Source organism: Sebastes umbrosus, chromosome 3 (genome assembly GCF_015220745.1).
Source record: "Sebastes umbrosus isolate fSebUmb1 chromosome 3, fSebUmb1.pri, whole genome shotgun sequence".
NCBI classification, from domain to species: domain Eukaryota; kingdom Metazoa; phylum Chordata; class Actinopteri; order Perciformes; family Sebastidae; genus Sebastes; species Sebastes umbrosus.
The window spans coordinates 29232708-29255266 of NC_051271.1; the positions used below are offsets into that span (position 1 = coordinate 29232708).

The 22559-nt window shown below is 39.2% G+C and overlaps 2 protein-coding genes across 2 annotated transcripts in view; both read left to right on the forward strand.

The window, feature by feature from the left end:
• cenpk (centromere protein K) overlaps positions 1-4918 on the forward strand; it is a 10077-nt gene extending 5159 nt beyond the window's left edge. Inside the window, exons 4-10 of the mRNA XM_037762908.1 lie at positions 1461-1524; positions 1868-1914; positions 2030-2112; positions 2248-2346; positions 2612-2747; positions 2864-2917; positions 4142-4918. Coding sequence (XP_037618836.1) covers positions 1461-1524; positions 1868-1914; positions 2030-2112; positions 2248-2346; positions 2612-2747; positions 2864-2917; positions 4142-4297 — 639 coding nt within the window. The 3' untranslated portion in view covers positions 4298-4918. The remainder of the gene's footprint in view (positions 1-1460; positions 1525-1867; positions 1915-2029; positions 2113-2247; positions 2347-2611; positions 2748-2863; positions 2918-4141) is intronic.
• Positions 4919-6163: 1245 nt separating this feature from the next.
• On the forward strand, positions 6164-17838 carry LOC119484177 (stromal membrane-associated protein 1-like). The gene is made up of 10 exons (XM_037762779.1): positions 6164-6497; positions 7886-8019; positions 9074-9159; positions 9280-9355; positions 9470-9532; positions 9669-9744; positions 12153-12283; positions 13404-13614; positions 15548-15885; positions 17161-17838. The coding sequence occupies exons 1-10, from the start codon at positions 6380-6382 to the stop codon at positions 17293-17295; spliced, it is 1368 nt and encodes a 455-aa protein (XP_037618707.1). The 5' UTR covers positions 6164-6379; the 3' UTR covers positions 17296-17838.
• Positions 17839-22559: the final 4721 nt, after the last annotated feature.

Sequence of the window (22559 nt, forward strand, 5' to 3'; positions counted from 1 at the left end):
TTTACCGTTGGCAGAGCATTTGGGGAAATTTTTCTTGGGCGCTACCCACATAATCAGCTGTGCTGCTCATCCCACAAATGCATGATCCTTACAAGTTGGACATCATTGTGTAGGTAATTAAACAGGCTTTCCAACAATGTAAAATACAATGCCAATTAGCATGGTAACAACAGAGAAATAATCCACCAAACACAAGTTTCCAAACTTTTTTTTCCCAGTTTATATTCCCAATGTTACTGATACAAAACAAGTGGTGAAGTGGGTGTTTCAAAAGTTATTTTTTTCTGTTTTGGGGGTATTATGGTTACACTATGGCATTTGAACAAAAATGTTTGAATCATTTGGCCAAGACAACACTTTTTTTCGCTTCCAAAGATGTAAATCACTAACATTATCTTCAAAATTTCATATTCACACAGCCCTTTAATATAAGCATAGTGTACATCACAGGTGTTTACAGAGACAAGCAGAATGAGTAGTGCTGTCAATTTGATTAAAATAGTTAATCATGATTAATCGCAAATTAATCACTGCTTGCATTATGCAGCGCTTCTCTCCGTCAGTGCCCAGCTGCAAGCCAGTTCGTAATGCAGCCTGCGGAGGCCTTCACTCAGCCCTTTTGGCCTGAGCCCAGCATGGGTTGCGACATAAGCAACGGCTACGAGGGCTCTTAGCTTGTCTCCATGACATGACCCGGGAAGGACCCAGCCAGACATTTCTTCGTCCTCCACTGAGATGAACGACATCGCTGTATAACACGTGTCTTTCCGTTTAATTAAAGGCATTTTTAAGGATTCTGTTATTCTACAGTATTGTTGTTTGTATTGTAATTTGTTATTGAATAAGAAGCGTTTTCCAAAAGGTTTGGTGTTTTTAATTTTGTATAACAATTAGAGGGATCTATTGGCAGAAATGGAATATAATATTAATAAGTATGTTTTCATTAGTGTATAATCACCTGATAATAAGAATCGTTGTGTTTTCGTTACCTTAGAATGAGCCGTTTATATCTACATAGGGAGCGGGTCCTCTCCGTGGACTCCGCCATGTTGCACCACCATGTATCTACAGTAGCCCAGGACGGACAAACCAAACACTGTTAACTTTTCCTGCTTGGGCCGGAGTCGATAACGTCACTCGCTCCTGTCGCCGCCGCTATCTCTCTCTTTTGCTTCACCACTCACTTCCCAAGTACACACCCACTCTCTACGCACTGGCTCTGCTCCAAATGGCTCTAGAGAGGGCCATTCGCGTTTTTTTCGTCGGCCACTGTAGCTCTCCAACACGTTTGGCACACGGGAGAGGCTTCAGTTGGTTGCAATCTTCTCACCTCACCACTAGATACTGCCAGATCCTACTCACTGTTCCTTTAAAAAAAATAAAAATATCTGAATACCAAAATTGAAAACCGAATAGTCAAATATTCGGGTCCAGCCTTAGTGAATGTTCATCTCCCACAGGCAGTAAATCGACTGATGGCAACAGAAGCTGAACTGAAGCAGTGGCTGACAGTGGAGCCGGAACGTAAGTCCTCCATTCACACTGTGATAGACGCTGTAACCATAATGTAATATAAGTATTTACAACTGAAGTATGAATATCACAAATTAGAACCACAGTTTTATGCCACATTTACAGTTTAATGTCATTCCACATTTCAAAAAGAAACTATTTAGCTTTGTGTGAAATCGGTTCAACAAAGATTACTGTTTAATCAAGATTGTACTTCAGACTTTGTGACTTTATCAAATTGTGATTCCAGGCTTTCAAATCAAATTGAAGTTGTTATACCTGCTGTATCTAATGTTTGCCATTATGCATTTTTTAGAAACACATTTATTTCTTTCTTTATTTTTGCTCCGTTCAGTGCTGGCATCAAATTCAGAAGTTTTACTTCAAGCTGGAAAAGAGGAGGTACAGTACAGTATGTGTGTGAAATGTAACATTGAAGAATGTGTCTTATTGAAATTCCTCATTTAAATGCATCGCTCCAGTTAGGTAATCCATTTTCCCACTTTGTTTTCCACAGATGCTCAAGCTGTGCTCTGAACTTGAGATGGTTGTCTCTTGCCACGAAGCAAAGAGAGACAAACTGAGAGACACTAAAGAACTGTGCGTAAACCTTTTCGTTACAGTGCTGACTGACTGTCTTTACTCGGAGCACGTAAATGCTTTGAAAAGTGAATGAAATATACTTTTCATTTGTTTTGCTATGTGTATTGTTCTGAAAGTTTATGTTATTTAAAGTGAACAGAAGTGGTTGGAGGAGAAGAAGCAGGCGCTGATAGCTGCCAAAGACCACGTCGAACGGCTTCAAACGGAAAAGGGGAAATTATCAGAGCAAAGGTGAGTGTCATGGCAAAGTCACACTGAACCAGAGGAGTTCAAGGACAACGCACATTAACGTAATGTTACATTAGTCATGTAAATTTGCCAGATTTAGCCACAAAGTCTAATTTTCATCTGCATCTCTGGCAGGTCGATGGCATTAAAGAAAACATACACAAGCACATAAGCACAATTCAAAGCACGTAAGCACTGACACATAATGTAAAGTGTAGCAGAATAATGGAAAGAGGAAAAATAATGCAGTTCTGTGTGTGTTCCACAGTGTATTGCAAGACACCAAGGCGAAAATCCAGAAAATGAAGGACTACCATGAAAGGTTGATGGAGTCTCTGGGGGACATATTGGAGAAGCACGTCCCTCCTCCTAAGAATGAATCCAGTACAAACAAGAAGAAGAAGGTGCAGTGGCCTGTTAGGTGTTTGATGATCGTCCATTCTTTTGCAGCCTGTTTACATGCAAATCCTGTGCTGTCACTACTCCGGTGCAGATAACCATCTTTTGTTTTCATTTTCAGAACATAACCCAGGACTTAGATGAAGACTTGATTTCACTTAGTGAAATTCTTGAGGTGGGTTTTCATGCACCAGCTTTGATATCCACTTCATTTCCCTTGCTCTAAGTTAAAGCAGTCAATATCAGAAATCACAATACAGAGTTATTAAGTAAGTTTTGGAATTTGCATTGGTGTTGTGGTGGTCAAAATATACTATATTGTGTGTATACTTTTTATGTATATGTATATACACATTATATGTGTCATATATATGTACTGTTTAGCGGTAAAATTAGAAAATGTGCTCCGGCTGGTGGGCGGTGCTTGGTATTTCCTCAACAGATCTCAACATTGCTGCCGGGTCACAAACTTTCTCATTTTACATCTAAACAGTACACTACAAGATGAATCTAAAAACATTTGAGGAGAGAAATAGTCATTACAGTAACAGTATATTTATTTATATTTGATCAGCGCTGCCTAGTCCAGCTTTAAATAAGATTAATATCTTTAAATAGTGTTTAAACACGCCTGGACTTCACAGAACATGTCCTTTGAAGGATGCAGCTTCTTTTTTTCATAGCAGACATTTTGACATAATTAATAACCGCTGCATACATATTTTATGTCTGGCAGTTCCAGAGCCCTCAGTATTGTGCAAGCTGGCTCACTGGTAACAGAGCCGTCGTAAATTGTATTATTTACATTTGTGCTTATTCTGCTATGAGTCAAAAGGTCTGCTGTGAGAAACTTCTACTGGGATGCAGAAACTATGTCCAGTAGTCCATGTGTATATGATGGAGAAGGAGCTAATACAGGTGTTTGGTTTTGATTATTGCTGCAATGACATTTATAAAAACCAAGACTATACTAAAACGAATTGTGTTTTGATGACGGTGAATAGTTATATCGTCCCCTTGAATTGGAGAGCCAGAGATGCTTGATGGTAAAGTTGTCAAGGTCCACTGCAGTCAATCTGCCAACTGTCAGTGCTGCACATGTATAAGTCAGGTTGTTATATGGCCTACATCGCTGTCACTGTTTCATTCTCAAGCTTTTCGTTATAATATTCTGTTGACTATGGCACATTGTGCACAAAAACATCCAGTATTTAAGTGTGGGGAGGCACTTTTGTCATGTCCTCTCTCTCTCCTAGCATCTCTTTCCAGTGTGCATTTTCAAATAGAGACAGAAATACAAACTAAAATCTATTGAACTGTCTCTTTGTAAATGCCAGCCTGCTTACTATAAGTTGTATCACTTTGCACCATTACTTATCTGTCTTTTATACTCCCAAAGCTGCTCATGAACAAGGCCCTGAATACACCACATGACCCCTATGTGACGATGGACAACACATTCTGGCCACCGTACATAGAGATGCTGCTCCGCTATGGCATTGCAGTGAGGCATCAAGAGAATAACTTCAAGATCCGACTGGAAACCTTTTTTTAAAGCAGCGGTGCATTAGGCATCTCAAGCACCACTTACTGTATCTGCTAGTGTTTCTAATTTGAGTCTGCTTGTATAGTGCTATCATTATGTATATTTATGTAAGCTGATATGAAGAATAGCTGTTGGGAAAGCTTTATGGGTAGTGATGTACTGAAGTGTGCATTTTAAAATTACCATTTTGCCCAATTAGGCTTCACATAAGTGTTTTTTTAAGAACTGTTTTGTATGTACAGAGTAACCATGGGTCCTTTAAAATATCTGAGAACACCTAAATTTAAGTCTCAATTCCATGTATTTCTTTTACCCTATTTCCATAGCTTTTTTCAATGGCAAGGTTTAATCAGCTATGAGCAATGTTTGTATGTATGTCTTTAAGTTCAGTTTCATTTAAAGTTGTTCAGATTGCTTAAAAGGCAACTTTCTGAAGCCTTCAGATATCCCAATGGTATACTGTTGTTTGTATATATTTTCTTGTATAAAACTTGGGAAATATTTTTTACGATTTTGTATTTTATTTTAGAAAATATAATTAATAGTATGTACAAAAAATACATCTATATAAATATACAAAAAAAATACTAAAGAAATACAAATTCTGAATAAATTCTCATCAGCCCATAATACATTTATCAAACATAATTATTTGCAATTAATTGCCTTGTTCTTAATGTTTCTTATTGTGGGGGATTCTTTTTAATTTTTTAATTTATGTATTTTAGAAAATATAAGTACATTAACAGTATGTACAAAAAAATACATCTATATAAGGATACAAAAAAATTACTAAAGAAATACAAATTCTGAATAACAGCCCATAGTAAATGTATCAAACATTAGTTGCAATTAATTGCCTTCTTATTCTTAATGTTTCTTATTGTGGGTTTAAATTCTTTTAGAAAATATAAGTACAATAACAGTATGTACATACAAAAACTGATCATGTCAGTGATCAGTCTATATAAAGATACAAAAAATTACTAAAGAAATACAAATTCTGAATAAATTCTCATCGGCCCATAATACATTTATTAAACATAATAAGTTGCAATTAATTTCTTATTGTGGGGGATTTTCTAGAATTTTTATTTTTTATTTTATTTACATTTATTATAGTATATTAACAGTATGTACATACAAAAACTGCTCATGTCAGGGGTACATTTATAAAGTAAAAACAAATAATAAAAAATACATACCCCAATGGTATACTGTTGTTTGTATATTTTCTTGTGTAAAACTTTTTTTTGACAATTTTTTTATTTTATTTTAGAAAATATAAGTACATTAACAGTATGTACAAAAAAATACATCTATATAAAGATACAAAAAAATTACTAAAGAAATACATATTCTGAATAAATTCTCATCGGCCCATAATACATTTATTAAACATAATAAGTTGCAATTAATTTCTTATTGTATTTTATTTTATTGACATTTATTATAGTACATTAACAGTATGTACATACAAAAACTGCTCATGTCAGGGGTACATTTATAAAGTAAAAACAAATAATAAAAAAAATACATACCCCAATGGTATACTGTTGTTTGTTTATATTTTCTTGTATAAAACTTTTTTTTGACAATTTTTTACGATTTTTTTATTTTATTTTAGAAAATATAAGTACATTAACATTATGTACAAAAAAATACATCTATATAAAGATACAAAAAAAAATAAAAATTCTGCATAAATTCTCATCATTTTTTTTTTTTTTTTTTTTTAGAAAATACAAGTACAATAACAAAATATACATACAAAACTGTTAATGCCATTTTTCTCTTCTCTTTTTTTTATGAAAATGTAACTTTACGGTAATTCACAAGAAACGTGCGTCAGTTGACGTCAGAGCTTGTCGTCCAATCCGGTGCGTCCGCCGCGTCAGCACTCGCGCTGCTGTTCCTGTGTGTGGGCGGAGAGGAAGAGAGGAGGGGATTCCGGTTCCGGGTGTTTTCAGATCCCACTCAGGAGCCGTTCATCGCTCTGATATGGTCTTTTTATCAGAGACTTATTCCTATTGACGACTGATTAAAGTAGAGTTGTTTTGTACTCAGTAAAGTCCGACTAAAGCCGTGACCATGGCGACCCGCTCGGAGAGAGAGAAGGCCCTCAAACTGAACGAGCAGCACCAGGCCATCCTGTCCAAGATGCTCAGGGAGGAAGACAACAAGTACTGCGCCGACTGCGAGGCGAAAGGTGACACTTTCACACTAAACATACTCTCAGTTTGTTAACACTTCCACTCAGAGTCCGCCGCTAACGCTGACTAACACTGTAGCATCTGCGTTGGTTAGCTCGGCTGAGCTAACTCAGGCTAGTCAGCTGACACATCTTCCTCTCAAGCTAAACTAAAGTGGCTAACTAGCGAGCTAACTTCTCTAAATCTACATAAGCTCCCTCACAGTGCCTCTCACCGACGCCTGCAGCGAGTCTGGCAGCTCCTCCACACACAGGAACCTGGCTCTTCTTACCTCACTCTTGTTAGGTCATTGGTGAAGAATGAACAGCTTTGCTTCTTCTGGCACTTTAAAGTCACTGCAAGATCTTCAGAATGGTGTTTATTACCAGGTGTAAGAGGTTTACACTAAGCATTTGCTTTGGTTTTGTTGGTGCAAGTAAACAGTATAATAACAAAATACTGGATACAAATGTTAGAATAAGATAAGAATACAAAAATTGAAATTCTACCAATATACAATACAAGCTGTAAACATGATATCAACAGATAGTGCACATATTGGAACCTGGCTCTTCTTACCTCACTCATGTTAGGTCATTGGTGAAGAATGCACAGCTTTGCTTCTGGCACTTTAAAGTCATTTATCTGCTTATTGGTGCAAATAAGCAGTATAATAACAAAAGAATAGATAAAAACGTTAGAATAAAATAGGAATAAAACAAATTGAAATTCTACCAATATACAATATAAGCATATTATTACTTGGATGTTCACGGAAGTAAACAGTAAGTTGAAAACTGGTAATTATTGTAACCAAATGACATGAATGCAGCATACTGACAGCCGTATCAATTTGCATCATGGAAAGGAAGTGTAGGATCCAGTATGTTTGAAGCCTAAACCAAACTAAGGACTAAATTTTAGGATCTCTCACCCTCTGCTGCGCAGAATTTGACCATTCTGTTGTCAAACTGTCCCTTGCAAGTCTGCCAAGTTTGTTGGGGTGCAGTGCTAAATTATAGAGTACCGCCCTTTATAATGGAAATGTACAGTATTGTCACAGGTGTTGGCTGTTAATAGAGGACAGATATGCCCAAGTAAAAGGACGCTGAAATTAATCTCCTTATGTCCTATACAACAAAGATTTCGCAATAATGTCTCACCAAAAGGGCGTAAACTGTCTTCAGAAGAAGAAAGAAAGAAAGAAAGAAAGAAAGAAGAAAGGCACTTTTATTAATCCCCGAGGGGAAATTAAATTTTTTCATAGTGTGTGTGTGTGTGTGTGTGTGTGTGTGTGTGTGTGAGAGAGAGACAGTCACAATTGCATGTTTATGTTTTTCTTCAGACACCTCTCCATATTGTAATCGATCTTGTTTTTTTTTGTTTGTTTTTTTTGCTTTATCAGGTCCAAGATGGGCATCCTGGAATCTGGGAGTATTTATGTGCATCCGGTGTGCTGGCATCCACAGGAACCTGGGAGTACACATATCGAGGGTCAAATCAGTCAACCTGGACCAATGGACCTCAGAACAAATCCAGGTATTGTTTTGTTCTCTATGTACTTTGGTACAATTACAGAAAGAGATGTCTTTTATCACCTGAAATTGGGGGTGGCAGTAGCTCAGTCCATATGGACTTGGCTTGGGAACCGGAGGGTCGCCGGTTCAATCCCCGCATCGACTGAGTGTGAACTTGTCACTGGAGAGATGCAAGTTTGCCTCTTGGGCACTGCCGTGGTGCCCTTGAGCAAGGCACCAAACCCCCACCGCCATTTTGGTGAAACATTATTGCGAAATCTTCGTGTATGGGGACATAAGGAGATTGATTTCAGCGTCCTTTTACTTTGCCATATCTGTCCTCTGTTGACAGCCAGCCTTTCCATTTCAGTTCCTCAGACCTGTCACAATACTGTACATTTCCATTATAAAGGGGTACTCTATAATTTGGCACTGCACCCCAACAAACTTGGCAGACTTGCAAGGGACAGTCTGACAACAGAATGGTCAAAATTTAGACAGAGGGCCTAACATTTAGTCCTTAGTTTGGGTTAGGCTTTAAACATACTGGATCCTACACTTCCCATGATGCACATTGATAGGGTCTGTCAGTATGCTGCATTCATTTAATTTGGTTACCATAATTACCAGTTTTCAACTTACTGTTTACTTCCGTGAACATCCAAGTCATAATTACAACTGGAAAAACCCTTTTTTGGAAAGCTTCAATATATGTGACATGGCACTTTTTAATAAAAAGTTTAATAAATATGGATGTCTCACATGAGACATCGTCCAAGGTACATAAATCCATATTTGAGACTCTTTCACACCTGTATCCAGCCTTCCATGCATCCTGCCTTGTACAGTAGCTGCCCACCTGTCACAAACTCCATGCCGCTAATTGTACCCCGGGCATCAGAAAGCTCCACTAGAGCCACAGAAGACATAATATGATGTTTTCACAGGCTGAGTAGTACTCTCCGTGATGAGCACACTAATCGTCATGTGTAAATTCAATGGAGTTGAAATATTTCAGCGTGCATATGTGAACAGCTTCTGTTCTCTATTTACCCGTCTGTCCTTCCTTGTTTCAGAGTATACAGGATATGGGTAACACCAATGCCAGGCAGCTTTATGAAGCCAACCTACCAGAAAGCTTCAGAAGACCTCAAACAGACCAGTATCCTTCACTATCATCAGACACACTTCAAAGCACTTAAACGTGCCATACTGTGTATATACTGAAGTTATTCATTTTGTACTAGTTTGTTGCCGTTTTTTCTCTTAACTCTGTACGAAGAGCTGTGGAATTCTTCATCAGGGATAAATATGAGAAGAAGAAATACTACAGCAAGAATGTGACCAATGGGAGCAGTGTATGTATCCGTTTTCTTATAATGTATAGCTCTTAAGGACACGTTTTTAAAAGACGTGGTTTAAGCTGGCATCAGTTTTTCCCGTTGTTCATTTTGAGTTTCTTGTTTTTTCAGCCAAAAGACGGTAAAAAAGAGAGGGAGCCAGACAGAGGGGGCAAGGTGTCATCCTACACCAAGGTAAGTGTCTCACACGCATTGCTTCATGAATAGAGTTGTATAAACACGCTCCTCAGCATTGCTTCATATGCGTTGTCCCATATGGAGTTTGCCCTACTTATCTTGTTTATTTTAACTACTTTCATTTTTTTAAAAGAGTGAAGAGTCCAGGCCAGTTCCCAAAATCAGCCCCGCTAAGACTTCAGAGCCCTCTGTGAACCTACTAGGCCTTGGTGAGTATCTCTACGCTTCTTGTGTTACTTAAAAAAAAAAAATCATCTGAAATGTGCCATACGAATGTGCTGACTGAGATATTTATGGAATCGAGCTGAATAAGGTTTCAGCTTGTGATTGTTTTCCTTTTATTGCCAGTTCAAATAAATGATTGGACCATAAACACATTGAGCCAGGAGTTTTTATGGGCTTACTGTGTAATTTTAGATTACTGATATTTAGTTTGTATTTAATTTTACTGTATACATGATGAATTGCCTGTAACTCTTGCTAGGTAGGCATAGCATGCTGATGCTGTGACATGTTATGGCTGTAAATGTAGCCTCATGGTGATGAATTACGTCTGACTATTGACCACATCCCCATTCTCTGTTTGAGAAAGAATGTTTACCAAAAACCAGGAAGTAAAACTGGCTGGAGGGGGGCTTTAAGTTTTCTCTAGTAAGCAGTGTTCCAGTGTTTGTGTTCGGGGGATTTTATTGTGAAGGGTGGAGCAGAAGGATTGAAGCGGTGATGTGCTGTTGCCGTCTTGGTGCCGACTACTGAGCCTCCGAGTTATTAATTTATTACTTTCATAAAGTATAGGCACAACGTAACCCTCAGCTACACAGGCTAAAATAAAAGCTGTCTGTATGTAGTCTAACTGTTTAGCTTGGTTTGCCACGTAGGCCACAGCAGGGGTTAACTGCACTGAACCGAGACATTCTGTTCTCATGTATGGCGCAGGGCAAAACCATAACCGTATCCATATTAAAGGAACAGTGTGTAGGATGTGTAGGATGTGTAGGATGTAGCGGTGAGGTTGCAGATTGCAACTTCTCCGGAATACCAAGCGTGTTGGAGAGATGCAGTGGCCAACACAAAAAAGTGAATGGCCCTCTCTAGAGTAGAGTGCTTAGAGTGTGTGTGTGTACGTGGGAAGTGAGTGGTGAAGCAAGAGAGAGAGAGAGGGGCGGCAACGGGAGCGAGTAACGTTATGGACTCCGGCCCAAGCAGGAAAAGTTCAGTGTTTGGTTTGTCCGTTCTGGGCTACTGTAGAAACATGGCGGAGATGGGACACGCCCCCTTTGTAGATATAAACAGCTCATTATAAGGTAACAAAAAAAACAACGATTGTTATTTTCAGCTGATTATACACTAAAGAAATCATACTAATTAATAGTATATTCCATTTCTGCCAATAGATCCTCCAAATTGTTACACACTGGTCCTTTAAGCTTGTGTCGTCCTCGCTGTAAACTTGGTCGCTCGATGCGTAATAATCAAGCAGTGGGCTTGAGAGAAAGTGTCATCTTGAAAAGGCTCACTGTGTTCCCCTATTAGTTGGTTTCTAGCACCTGTGTAACACAAGTCACTGTACATTCCTGTTACCCTCATCTCTGACAGAGAGCAGACTAACCAGTTGCTGATCTGCGATTGCTGTCTGTATCAGAACTGTAATGTACTCTGGTGGTTGTTTAAGTTGCTTTTAATGCAAACTATAAAATTCTCCTGCTGCTCTACATTAAAACCGTTGTACCAGGGAACCACTGCAAGGCGTTTTTTTTGTGAGTTAGTCAGGGGAAGTGCTAAAGCTGCTGATTCAGTTACAAGAAGTGACTAGTAAGTTCTTGTTTTTTACATCTAGATTTGGAACCTGTTTCTGTGGAGGATCAGCCTTGGGCTGAATATTACAAGGGCTGAAATATTATGCAGTGAACTGGTTAGATGGGACAGGTATAACAGTGTACAAGTGGCAGTTATGTTGATATTTCTGCATATTCAGACAGTTGTGCTTACAATTCAAATGTGTTGTTTCTCATGATCAAATGGTGGGGTAGAGCTATAGGTTATTGTTTGTTTATTAAATGTACTTGTCCATTTATTCTTTCAATGAGAGATCCCTGACATTAGTGACTGAATACCCAAGAATATATGTGTTATCACTTCATTACAGCCCATTCATTTACAGTTTAAAGTAAGATGACATATTTATGCCACTGATAGGCTTGGAGGGTATTGCATTATTTGGATGGCATGTTAACTGTTATTTTAGTTTTGTGGCCAACGAGCTAATGAGGGCAAGCTGATTATTTTTTTATTGTACCACTAACCATTATGCTTACTGTGTGGGCAGTTCTGCAGCTGTGGGAGGGCATTGCAGTTAAATAAATACAAAGGCAAACACATATTACACACACATTAGCAAACATACGCTCTGTTTGTTTTACACACCTTTTCACAGCAATTCCATTTGTATTAGGGTTTTATTTCTGATCTTTCATAACTTCTTTAGTGAATTCAGGTAGAATATCATTGAGAAGTTGTCAGTGAGTTAAGCTGCGTTGTGTTAAAATAGTCTCACAGTGTTGTTTTCTCAGCTTAATTTCCACCTGTAAAACCAGTTTTTTTCACCTTTCTCTCACAGACGTACCGGCAGCGGCATCAAGTAACAATGGTAGCACGAGCACAAGCCAGAACAACAATGACCTGGATATATTCGGCCCTATGGTATCCAACCCCCTCCCCGCGTCCTCATCCGCAGCTCAGTTTTCTCAGGTAAAATCCAGCAACTATTCCCCGGTCTTGATTTAGTACTAATTTCTGAATATTGCTCAGGAGGGATCGACATTAATGGTTGTCTAGTTGTACAACTGCAATTAAGTGTGCAGTAGAAAATAAAAAGTGAAATGATAACTACCAGCATCAATAGCACACAAGACAGCAACACCAATGCTGAGAGACAGTGAAAGAGGGCCAGACAGAACATGAATGCAGCTAATGAGGCAATCATTTGGTTAAACATTTGAATAGGGCTGCAACCAATGAAAACATTAGGACTGTCAATCGCGCCATATATTTAATCGCAATTAATCGCATGATTGTCCATGATGAATCGCAAATTAATCACACATTTTTTATCTGTTCAAAATGTACCATAAAGGAGGATTTGTCAAGTATTTAATGCTCTTATAATATAAATAAATGGGCAAATATGCTGCTTTATGCAAATGGATGTATACATTTGTTAATGGAAATCAATTAACAACACAAAGCAATTATGTGTATTATCATGTTAACGTTGACAGCCCTAAAATATATATATATAATACATTAGTAGTTCATTCATTTGTCATTATTTTGATTAGTCATTCAATGTAAAAATGGTGATAAATGCCCATCATCAAGGTCTTTAAAAATCCATGATTAGTGTTTGGTGTGTCCGACCAACATAAACCCAAAGATGAAAACCATAAAACAAAATTTGTGTAAAATATAAAATATATACTCGTGATATAATTGTGTAATTGCTGTGCCACGGCACAGGTAGTGCTGGTAAAATGAGTTGTTAGGTCAAAGGAATTTAATTACCACCAAGCCCAATGGCTGTACCAGCTACTAACAACCTACCAACAGGCTGTATGCCAGCACGGCAATCAAGGTCGTACACTTTAATTAAATGTAATTGAATTTAATTATGGAACCTTTGTTGATGATAATTAGTCGGTTCATTCGAAGCCTGTTCTGTCAGGACAGCAACCAGGGAGTGAACCGAGGACCAGCAGGTGTACAAGCACTATTTTCTTTTTTCAAACTGTACAAAACTTGAGCTGGTTATGTTTCAAATGTTATTCCATACTTTCACCGGCAAGTTTTCAAAAACTTTTCTTCCTTTCAGGTGAGCTCCAGTAACGCGGCCAGCACACCGACACAAGCTGCAGCAGCAGCGGGAGGTGGAGCCGTCTCAGGGTCAGGGCAGGGAGACTTGGACTTGTTCAGCGACAGCAGTAGCACCACTAAAACCGAAGACATGGCTAAGAAGCCCCTGTCCAAGGACTCCATCCTGTCCCTGTATGGAACCAACAGCATGTCCCAACAGGCCCCCACTGGTGAGGAAGCAAACGTTTAGAAATAATGTGAAATACCACCTAAGTCCTTTTCTTGTATTGTTATGTGTTATGTGTTATTATTAAGACATAATAACATTCTTAAAGAAGCAGTGTGTAGGATTTAGTGGCATCTAGCAGTGAGGTTGCAGATTGCAACCAACTGAATATCCCTCCGCTCACCCCTCCCTTTCCAAGTGTGTCAGAGAACTACGGTGGCCTTAAAAACGCTATAGGCTCTCTCTAAAGACAGGGTTTGGTTTGTCTGTTCAGGGCTACTGTAGAAACATGGTGTATTCCGTGAAGAGGACCTCCTCCCTATGTAGATATGAAGGGCTCATTCTAAGCTAAGAAAAACACAACAATTCTTAGTTTCAGGTGATTACACATCAATGAAAACATAGATATGAATATCATATTCTATTTCTGCTGATAGATCACCCGAAATGTTATACACTGTTCCTTTAATCTTTCTTCTCGATACCTTGAGAATTGTAGATGTTTTTTTATGAAACCCTTTTTTTGTTTAAAAGAATGTAAAGTAAAAGTTCTCCACTGGTAAATAATGTCTAAACATAAGCAGCCAAACAAGAACTTTGCCTTCTATCAGGAATTATATGATCAAAGAATGAGCAAGAGAGATTGCAAATCTGACCAGACACTTGATTTCAGCTTTTGCTAGCTTTTTACTTTACTCTGTCCTACAGACACGTTTGGTCTGTTCTAGGGATGCTCATTTAGAAAAATGTTCTTGATATCTGATATCCGACCCTTGTTAACCGATTATTAACCGTTAACCGACAACTGATATTCGTTGACGGGAGTCCCCAGATCACCTGTCCTGGAGCGTTAACTTAGTGTCGAGGACATACAGCCACTTTCCCAGTAAAAGTCTCCACCGCACATTTGGTTTAGTTTAGCAGGTTGTCAGCTGTATGTCTGCCCGGCGTAACGATACTTTGTCTTCCCCGGCATAACTTACAACAACAAACAGTGCTTCGTGCTCGCCACCGCACACGTAGTCTACGTAACTTTAGCGAGTTTCCAACAGACTGTGTGTGAGTGTGAGGTTGTGGGTGGCGTTCTAGCTGTGAACGTAGGTGTAGCAGTTTATTTGTCGGTGGATAAATGCTACGAAACTACAACTCCTACGCTCCGCTCAAGCGAGCTGGAGCTGTTCTTTTAGTACATCCATGGAGAGACCGGAGCCAACTTCCTTTATCCAGCAACTCCGGCTCCGACTCTTACGGTGAGCTGTTAAGGTGGACCAGCTTTTCTCCTTAAAGAGACGAGCCGCTCCTCTGAGCCGCTCAGCTTTTGAGTTAATTATTAACATTTCTTTTAACCGTTTTAACCGATAGCGTTAATCGGTTAAAATGCTTAATGACGGTTAACGGTTAAACGGTTAATTATTGACATCCCTAGTCTGTTTTAAGAAAGTATTGAGGTTAAATAGTGAACCGTCCATAAACCTGCCTAGAAATCATAGAAATAGGATGCTCCTTATAACTTAAGAACTTGCCCGAGAGTCATCATATTTTTAAATCTTTTCTTCAGTATAAAAGTAATCCAGTGATAATTGTCTGTACCTCCACGGGTACACTGCAAACAGTAACTGCTAATAGCTCCTGCCTCCATGGCAACATTATACCTCCTGTTTACGTGAAAACCCCTGGGCTAGAGTCACATTTCCTCACCAAGGTGATACTGGGATCTGTGGATGTGGCGAACTGAATCCATAAGGAGCATGTAGATACTTGTTTGTATGTCCCAACACAGTCCCACAGAGGTTTCATAACTTCTCGTCCTGATTAACAGGCTCCTTTTATTTAACTGCTTTTGGAAAACACCCTACACCTCACAACACTGGCTTGAAAGACATATTTGTATGCATAACATTCTTCCCTCTGTTTTGCATGTCTTCCTCCTCCCTCAGCTGGCATGTTCATGGGCCCCTCCCAGATGCAGTTTCCTGTCCAGGCCACTGGTGGTTATCAGGCCTTCCCTGGCATGGGCACAGCCATGCCGCCTACAACCGTCATGGGTGCCATGATGGCTCAGAGCGGGGCAGCCATGATGGGGCCCAGTCCGGGCATGATGGTCGGGATGACGATGCCTAATGGTTTCATGGGGAACGCGCCAGCCGCTGGTGTGATGGGCATGGCACCGAGGATGATGGGACCACAGGGCGGTGCGTTGCCTGCAGGCATGGTGCCTGCTCAGGGCATGTACGCCATCCAGCCTGGGCAGCAGGCTCAGTGGAACATGGGTCAGGTATGGAGAGTCATCAAGCTATGTTAATTACTGCAGCGTTATCGGAGGTTATTTAAAAAGCAACTTCACAATAAATCTTGCTTTAGGTTGTGTTCATGTGTGTCCATCAAGTGTGATTAGTTTGATTTGATTTATTACCTCAGTAAACATTGTAAACACGAGTTTATGGTCTCAATCTCTAGTTTCAAGTCTTCTTCAATACAGCATGATGTTCATTTAGTAAATTATGGTCCCATTTAGAGTCAAATAGACCATAAAGCAGGGTAGGATTTAGGGCATGGCTACCCTGTGATTGATTCAGGTCTGTCAGGGAGTTGACTGTGTTTTTGTCTTCTAACTTTAACCCTTTCAAACTGTGTTTTTAGTTCATGCAAGTTAATTGTAATAATTTGGTCGCCTAAAAATGTCTTATTCAGCGTTCAGTTGTACTTAGCTCCACCCTCTTGTGTCACTTGTGGTTGCAAAAAAAAAAAAAAAAATATGATGACGGCCAAAATGCCGAACCCGAGGTTTCAAAATTGTAGTCCAAAAACCGATGGGTGATGTCACGGTGACTACGTCCTCTTCTCATATACAGTCTATGGTGTGGACAGAGCATCGAGTAGCCACCAGATGGCAGCAGAAACAGGAGCTCTGTCCCAAAGTTGGCAAGTACTGTCTGAACAGCCAGATTGCAGAGGAGATGGGCTGTTCATCCCTTACATACAAAGAGACGTCTCGATGGGGAATATAGCCGTATTGTTAGGACGATGCATGCTATCGACGAGGAAATATACTTCAGCATGCACTGCCAAAGGGACAGAAACACTGCTCCTGAACTGCCTGAAAAGCCCTGCTTGAAGTCCTGCCTTTTCTTCCATAAAGTGCTGATGTCACCAAGTAACACATTTGCATAAAGGCTAGTTTGGCACACCCTGAAACAAAACTAGCTGGAACTGAGTCCAAAGAGTTTGGTTCGGTTGACCAATCACAACAGTGGGACGCTCTGTAGAGCGGCAATAATCAATTCTTAAGCTCTAGAGAAGGGAAAGGAGATGCCAAAGCAAGCCAGTACAATGTGACGTCTAGTGAAGAGGTGGTGCAGGAGGAGCTTTGGTTTGAGCTCAACTTTGACTGCAATTTTTTAGAAGCATGCTTTTACCTCCTTACATCTCAGTCAGACTACAGAGGACATGAACTGATTTCGGGGACAGGGTGAGGTCAAGATAAATATTCTAGGTTTCAATCCACGGTGTTATGCTCTAGTGTTAATACAGATCTGTCTAACATCCTCAGGTGAATCATCAGATGTCAGGGATGACTCTGAACGGTGCAGGCGGCCAGATGGCCTTCGGTCAGCCTCCGTCAGCTATGGGTGGATGGGCCGCCACTGGATCTGGCCAGACTCTGAGCACACAGCTATGGAAGTGAGCCTTCGAGAGGGGTTGATGGTCGGGCAGAGTAAGAGTCGAGGTCGCAGAAAGTGCAAAATATATCTTGTGCTTCTCTGCACCTCACTATGAACTGATGCCCATTCCCATCGCGGACCAGCCTTCAGAACATGAAATTGTATCTCCTTTTTTTCCTCCTCCCTTTCTCTGTCTCTCTTTCTCTCTATTGTGTGAGTGAATTGGGAGTCATACAGGATTACAGCCTGGCAGTTTCTGCCTGTCGTATGGTTTTTGATCATAACTTTTATTTTCCTTTTTTGGAAAAAAAAAAATGACAAGGAAATAACAGTCCCAACAAAAATGATATCGACATATCAGAAAAGCTGCAGGACCAGTTACACAAGCTTTTATTGTTTCACTGTATCATTATAAGAATATAGAACATTTAAATGAATAGTATTTAACGGGAGAAGATATGACTATCAAGTCTGTCAGTACTGCTCCCAAATGTACAGCGCTGTATAACCTTCTTTTAAAGTACTTGTGGTTCCCCTATAAAATTAAAGTGATAATAAATGACTTGCTTTGATGCGTCTTCTATGATTCATATAGAAATATACCTGCAGGTACACTCTCAATTTTATCTCCTATACTTGTTTAAGATCTGATCCAGGTTTCTACTGAGCCACTGAAACTAACTAACACAGTAATGTACTCTGCATTTTGTATATAGAGAGATACAGAAATGAGTCCTAAAACCCAGAATGAGTTAGCATTTTAGCACTTCAGGTTCCCTCGTCTAGAAGTCAATGGTTTTTTTTATGAATGGGTTTTTAGTTAGATGCCTGTAATAAGTTCTGTGGTTAACACAAGCTGAAGAGATTTTAACGTTTTGTTCTACAACATAAAATACATCAATAAATACCCCACTCGTGACTTTTGAAGCCTTTGTGGAGCTTATTTTACGGAACAAAGTTGTGTTTGCCACAGAGCTGTTTTCTGCAAATCAGTGCGATGCTAACTTCCTGGTTGGCCTACAAAAATACGTCATCCCTGGAGCACTCTATTGGGAATCTGAATAGCAGATCCATTGTTAAACAGGAACAATGGATTGGAGCTCTTCCTCTTCTTAGTCACAAGGAGATCAAAACATCCTCTTTTGGAAATTGGTGAAAAAAGTGCATTCGCTAAATATTGCTAAAAACTGCAGAATACAAAAGATATGTGTTAATTTAACACGGTCTAAAGATAACTAAATATATTTGTGAGAACTAACCAAAAAGTGAAAACAACACGAAATAAAAATGACATTGGGCCATTGCAAACCACTAGAAGAGCCTCATTCAAAACTCCAGAACAATGTTCCTCCAGTTTGGTGTTTTGAAGATGAAACAACGTGTCTAATGTGCAGCTCATGAAGGTTTATTGGTCAATAAAGCCATGTCATACTGGTAAATGTATGTAGCCTAGGTTTTAATGCTGGGGACAGTCCATTACTACTCCTGCCCTCTAGATGGCAGCATTGTCATATGGAAAGTCCAGCAGGACAGAAATAACTCACAGCATGAACATGATCACACAGGATTGATTTACAGAACTTCCTCTTTAGAAAGTTTAGTGCACCCAGACTACAACCTGACATCATAACACAGTCAGCACAGATAGTCGCTGTAGGCAGTGATTACTTGTAAACCTGATGAGTTTGTCCTGCCATGTCCCACTTGTCTTCTTGTAGAGAACAGAGAGATGCACCCTCTCACGTTGGATTGTTTATAGTGCCTCAACAAATTGAGAACATTAGTTCCGGGACGGAACGTAAAACACAATTATGTACTCTTGAATACAACCCTTCTACCTGTTACACAATTCTGTACTGCATGAGACAAATCATTTTAATCGTATCATATTAATTTTTTTAACTTAACATCAGATTAATCATTTATTTATTGCATGAATTTATGACATCATTACCAATCATGCATCATGAACATATTTATGCAACAGCACTTACATTTAGATTCAGTCTCTTGCCTGAGATATAAATAACGATATGGAAGATGGAATAATGTTTGTATCTTATTTTACTTTTATTTATTTATTTGTTTGTTTATTTGTTTGTTTATTTATTTATTATTATTCTTATTTATAAGTTGTAACAAATTACATAAAGAAGGAAGGTATGGAAATGAGAACAACTTAAACTAAAAATTATTTTTAAATCTGTATAAGATCTTTAAAAGTGGTAACAGTAACTATTAACGTGGTCTATTTGTCTAGTTTAAACATTGTAAGAGGAGATGTATTTCTAAAATCTTGAGCTCTTGATGGAGGTCAAATTTTATTTTTGATATATCTCCAAAAGTATAGAAGCCTAAAAACAGTTTATTTTTGCATACTCTGTTATATATTAACATGAAAAAAAATGCACTTTACTCCTCACTTTACACATTATCGCTTTACTGCTCACACATTTATTGTTTTTGTACAAAGTTTCTTATATGATGGCCTGAACTGTGTCAACATACCATCATATATTATCTTGAGTAAAAGTAACTTTCTTTTAAAAAGGTGTCGCTGTCCCTGGCCGCCTAACTTTGTATTTAATATTATTCTGCACCTTTTCGCCTATAGGGTGAGCCAATATATTGATCAATTCCATCACCTTTTGCTGTATAAAATATTTTCGTTACGACCATCATCACTACAAATTATGAAAAATCACAGTCGTGTTTTGTTCTACCGCAGGTAAGAGTATCTGAAAAACCAAAGCCCTTTTGACGATTTTTTCCTGAACTAATAACTGAAAGTTGAAATCAAACTGACACATTAGCAAAATAGCTATGAATTCCCAAAGTATTGAGAAAGTGAATCTGCTGGTTTATGGTGTTCATTTTGGAAAGCGCCTGCATATACTGAGCTGATTTCAGAAATGATAAATGGCCGTGTGGTTTTGGCTGTAACAAGTTGCAGCAAATGTCTTTTTCTATGGGTTTGAAAATGAGTCTAATCTGGTATTACATTTAGTCTCTCTTGTTGACTATGTGACACACTCATTCTTAAATGTACAGGAAACCAGCACTTGGTGGCAGTATTGCATTAACTTTTATAAGAAGAGGGAGTTGCCCAGTTCAGTCTGTGGCCAAAATGAACTAAATGTCAAGCTGTCTGCTTACTGTTCAGTGCCAATATGTACATATTGTATATTTAATTTCTGTCTTAACTATTTTTATTTAATTTGTAGTTGCCCTGATAATGTTTATTCACTTACATTTCCCTTGTTGCTGAGCTTTTCCCCCTTGCTAACATTGGTTATAAAGTACAGAGCATCAAGTTTATCATTACTACTGCTTTTTTTATGGCTGGTGTGATGAATGCACTTTTGTTAAAGTTTATTGTGAGCCTCTCGGGCGCATTCACGCAAACTTACAGAATTTGGAAAATAAGCGTCATACAGTAGGTGTTTACAGTCAGTAGCAGCTTTGTAGGGAAAATGTGCCTCACTCTGCCTTCTGATCAGTAGTTCTTTCACTGGGTACTTACTCTCTGGGTTTTGTGTATCTTAATAGGGATTTCAACAGAATGCATTTCTTTAAACACATGCTGTATGAAGGTTTGGGTTTCTCCACTTAGTACGTGCTGGGATATGCTCCAGCACACACCCACCCAGACCATGGGGAGCTTTAAAAGTGGATGTGGTCACTTTTATACAGTCACTACAGAAAAATGCAACAGGATCAAACCTCTTCTTTGTATATACTCACTCTTTCATGATAGCAGGTATTGTATACAGAATGATAAGCTACTATAAGACCGGCCAAAGTAGGTCCGTCCTGGTCTTCAGGATCTTGCAGGGTGTGGTTCGTCAAACCAGCCCTACCTGTTAAACTCCCACCTTTCAGCCATCCTGCACTTACGACTCAGAGCAACATGCTTACTTATTAAAATGCAGTTGGAGACGATACTACGTTTCAATAGTGAGAATGGACTGACAGGAGGGCCAAACTCACAGCCGTGCAAATGGATGAAAAATCACATCTGTCTCATGCTTGGCAGGACCTGAAAGCCCCTGAAGTGTGTTTGGTCTTGTTCCACTCTCTACCTCTCAACTGTTCCTATGCCTCGCTACAGCTCAGGCACAGTTTGAAAACTTTCACAGTAAGGTCTGATGCCATACTGCGTCTCAGACCTTTAGCAAAGACGTTAGGCATTCCTCTCAGCTTGTGTGTCAAACCTAACACTGCTCCAGAATAGAGTCCGCCAGTCGAGTGAAGAATGTTCCCTCTCTCTGCAGCCACCCTTAATGGACTTTTTGACCCTGAGACATCAACATTCCTGCTGATAACGGGCGTCAGCCCCCGGTTTGACTGTTGCCAACATGACTAATACTTAACCAAACATTTCACTGATATGAAAGCTTAATGTGATTTGGTGAAAGTCCACATTGAAATACAACAGGCCCACATTCAAGTGAATTTTTCTGAAGAGAGTTCGATGAGAAGTTTGACACTACTCATGTTTGCATGTTAAATATAAAGCTACTGCCAGCAGCTGGTTGGCTTAGCTTAAGATAAGAGATAAGATAAGATATTCCTTTATTAGTCCCGCAGTGGGGAAATTTGCAGTATACAGCAGCAAAGGGCATAGTGCAAAAAACAATATGCATCAGCTAACACAGTAAAAAAGAGCTAAACAAAGTGTAACAAAATATGAACCATTTAAATAGAAGGAAGTATTAAAATAGGAGCAGTACATACAGTATTGACAATAAACAGACTATTAACAAAGCACAAACCACTTTCATGTCTGTGGGCTAAATATGAAGCTACCAGCTTAGCTTAGCACAAAGACTGGGACAACTAGCCTAGCTCTGTCCAGTGGTAACAAACATCCAACAACCATCACCACTAAAGTTTATTTTTTTAATCTATACAAAAACTGAAGTGTAAAAACAACCCTTGTCCCTGTTTCCAGTCTTTATGCTAAGCTAAGCTAAGCTAAAACCGGCTGCTGGTAGCTTCATATTTAGCCTACAGACATGAAAGTGGTTCCAATCTTCCCAAGAAAGCAAATAAGAGTCCTTCCCAAAATGTCCAACTATTCATTTAAAGGGACTGTTTGTAACTTTCAGAAATGCTTGTTAACAGCGACACCTGTGGTTGTGAAGTCAACGAAAGTTAGCGTCGGGCTCGCGCTTGCTCGCTCTACATAGACATGAACGAGCATCGCTCAAAACAGTGAGGCGACACACGTCAGCTAAAACCACAATATCACTCTATATTTCAGCTGCTTGGCAGTAATGTTAGC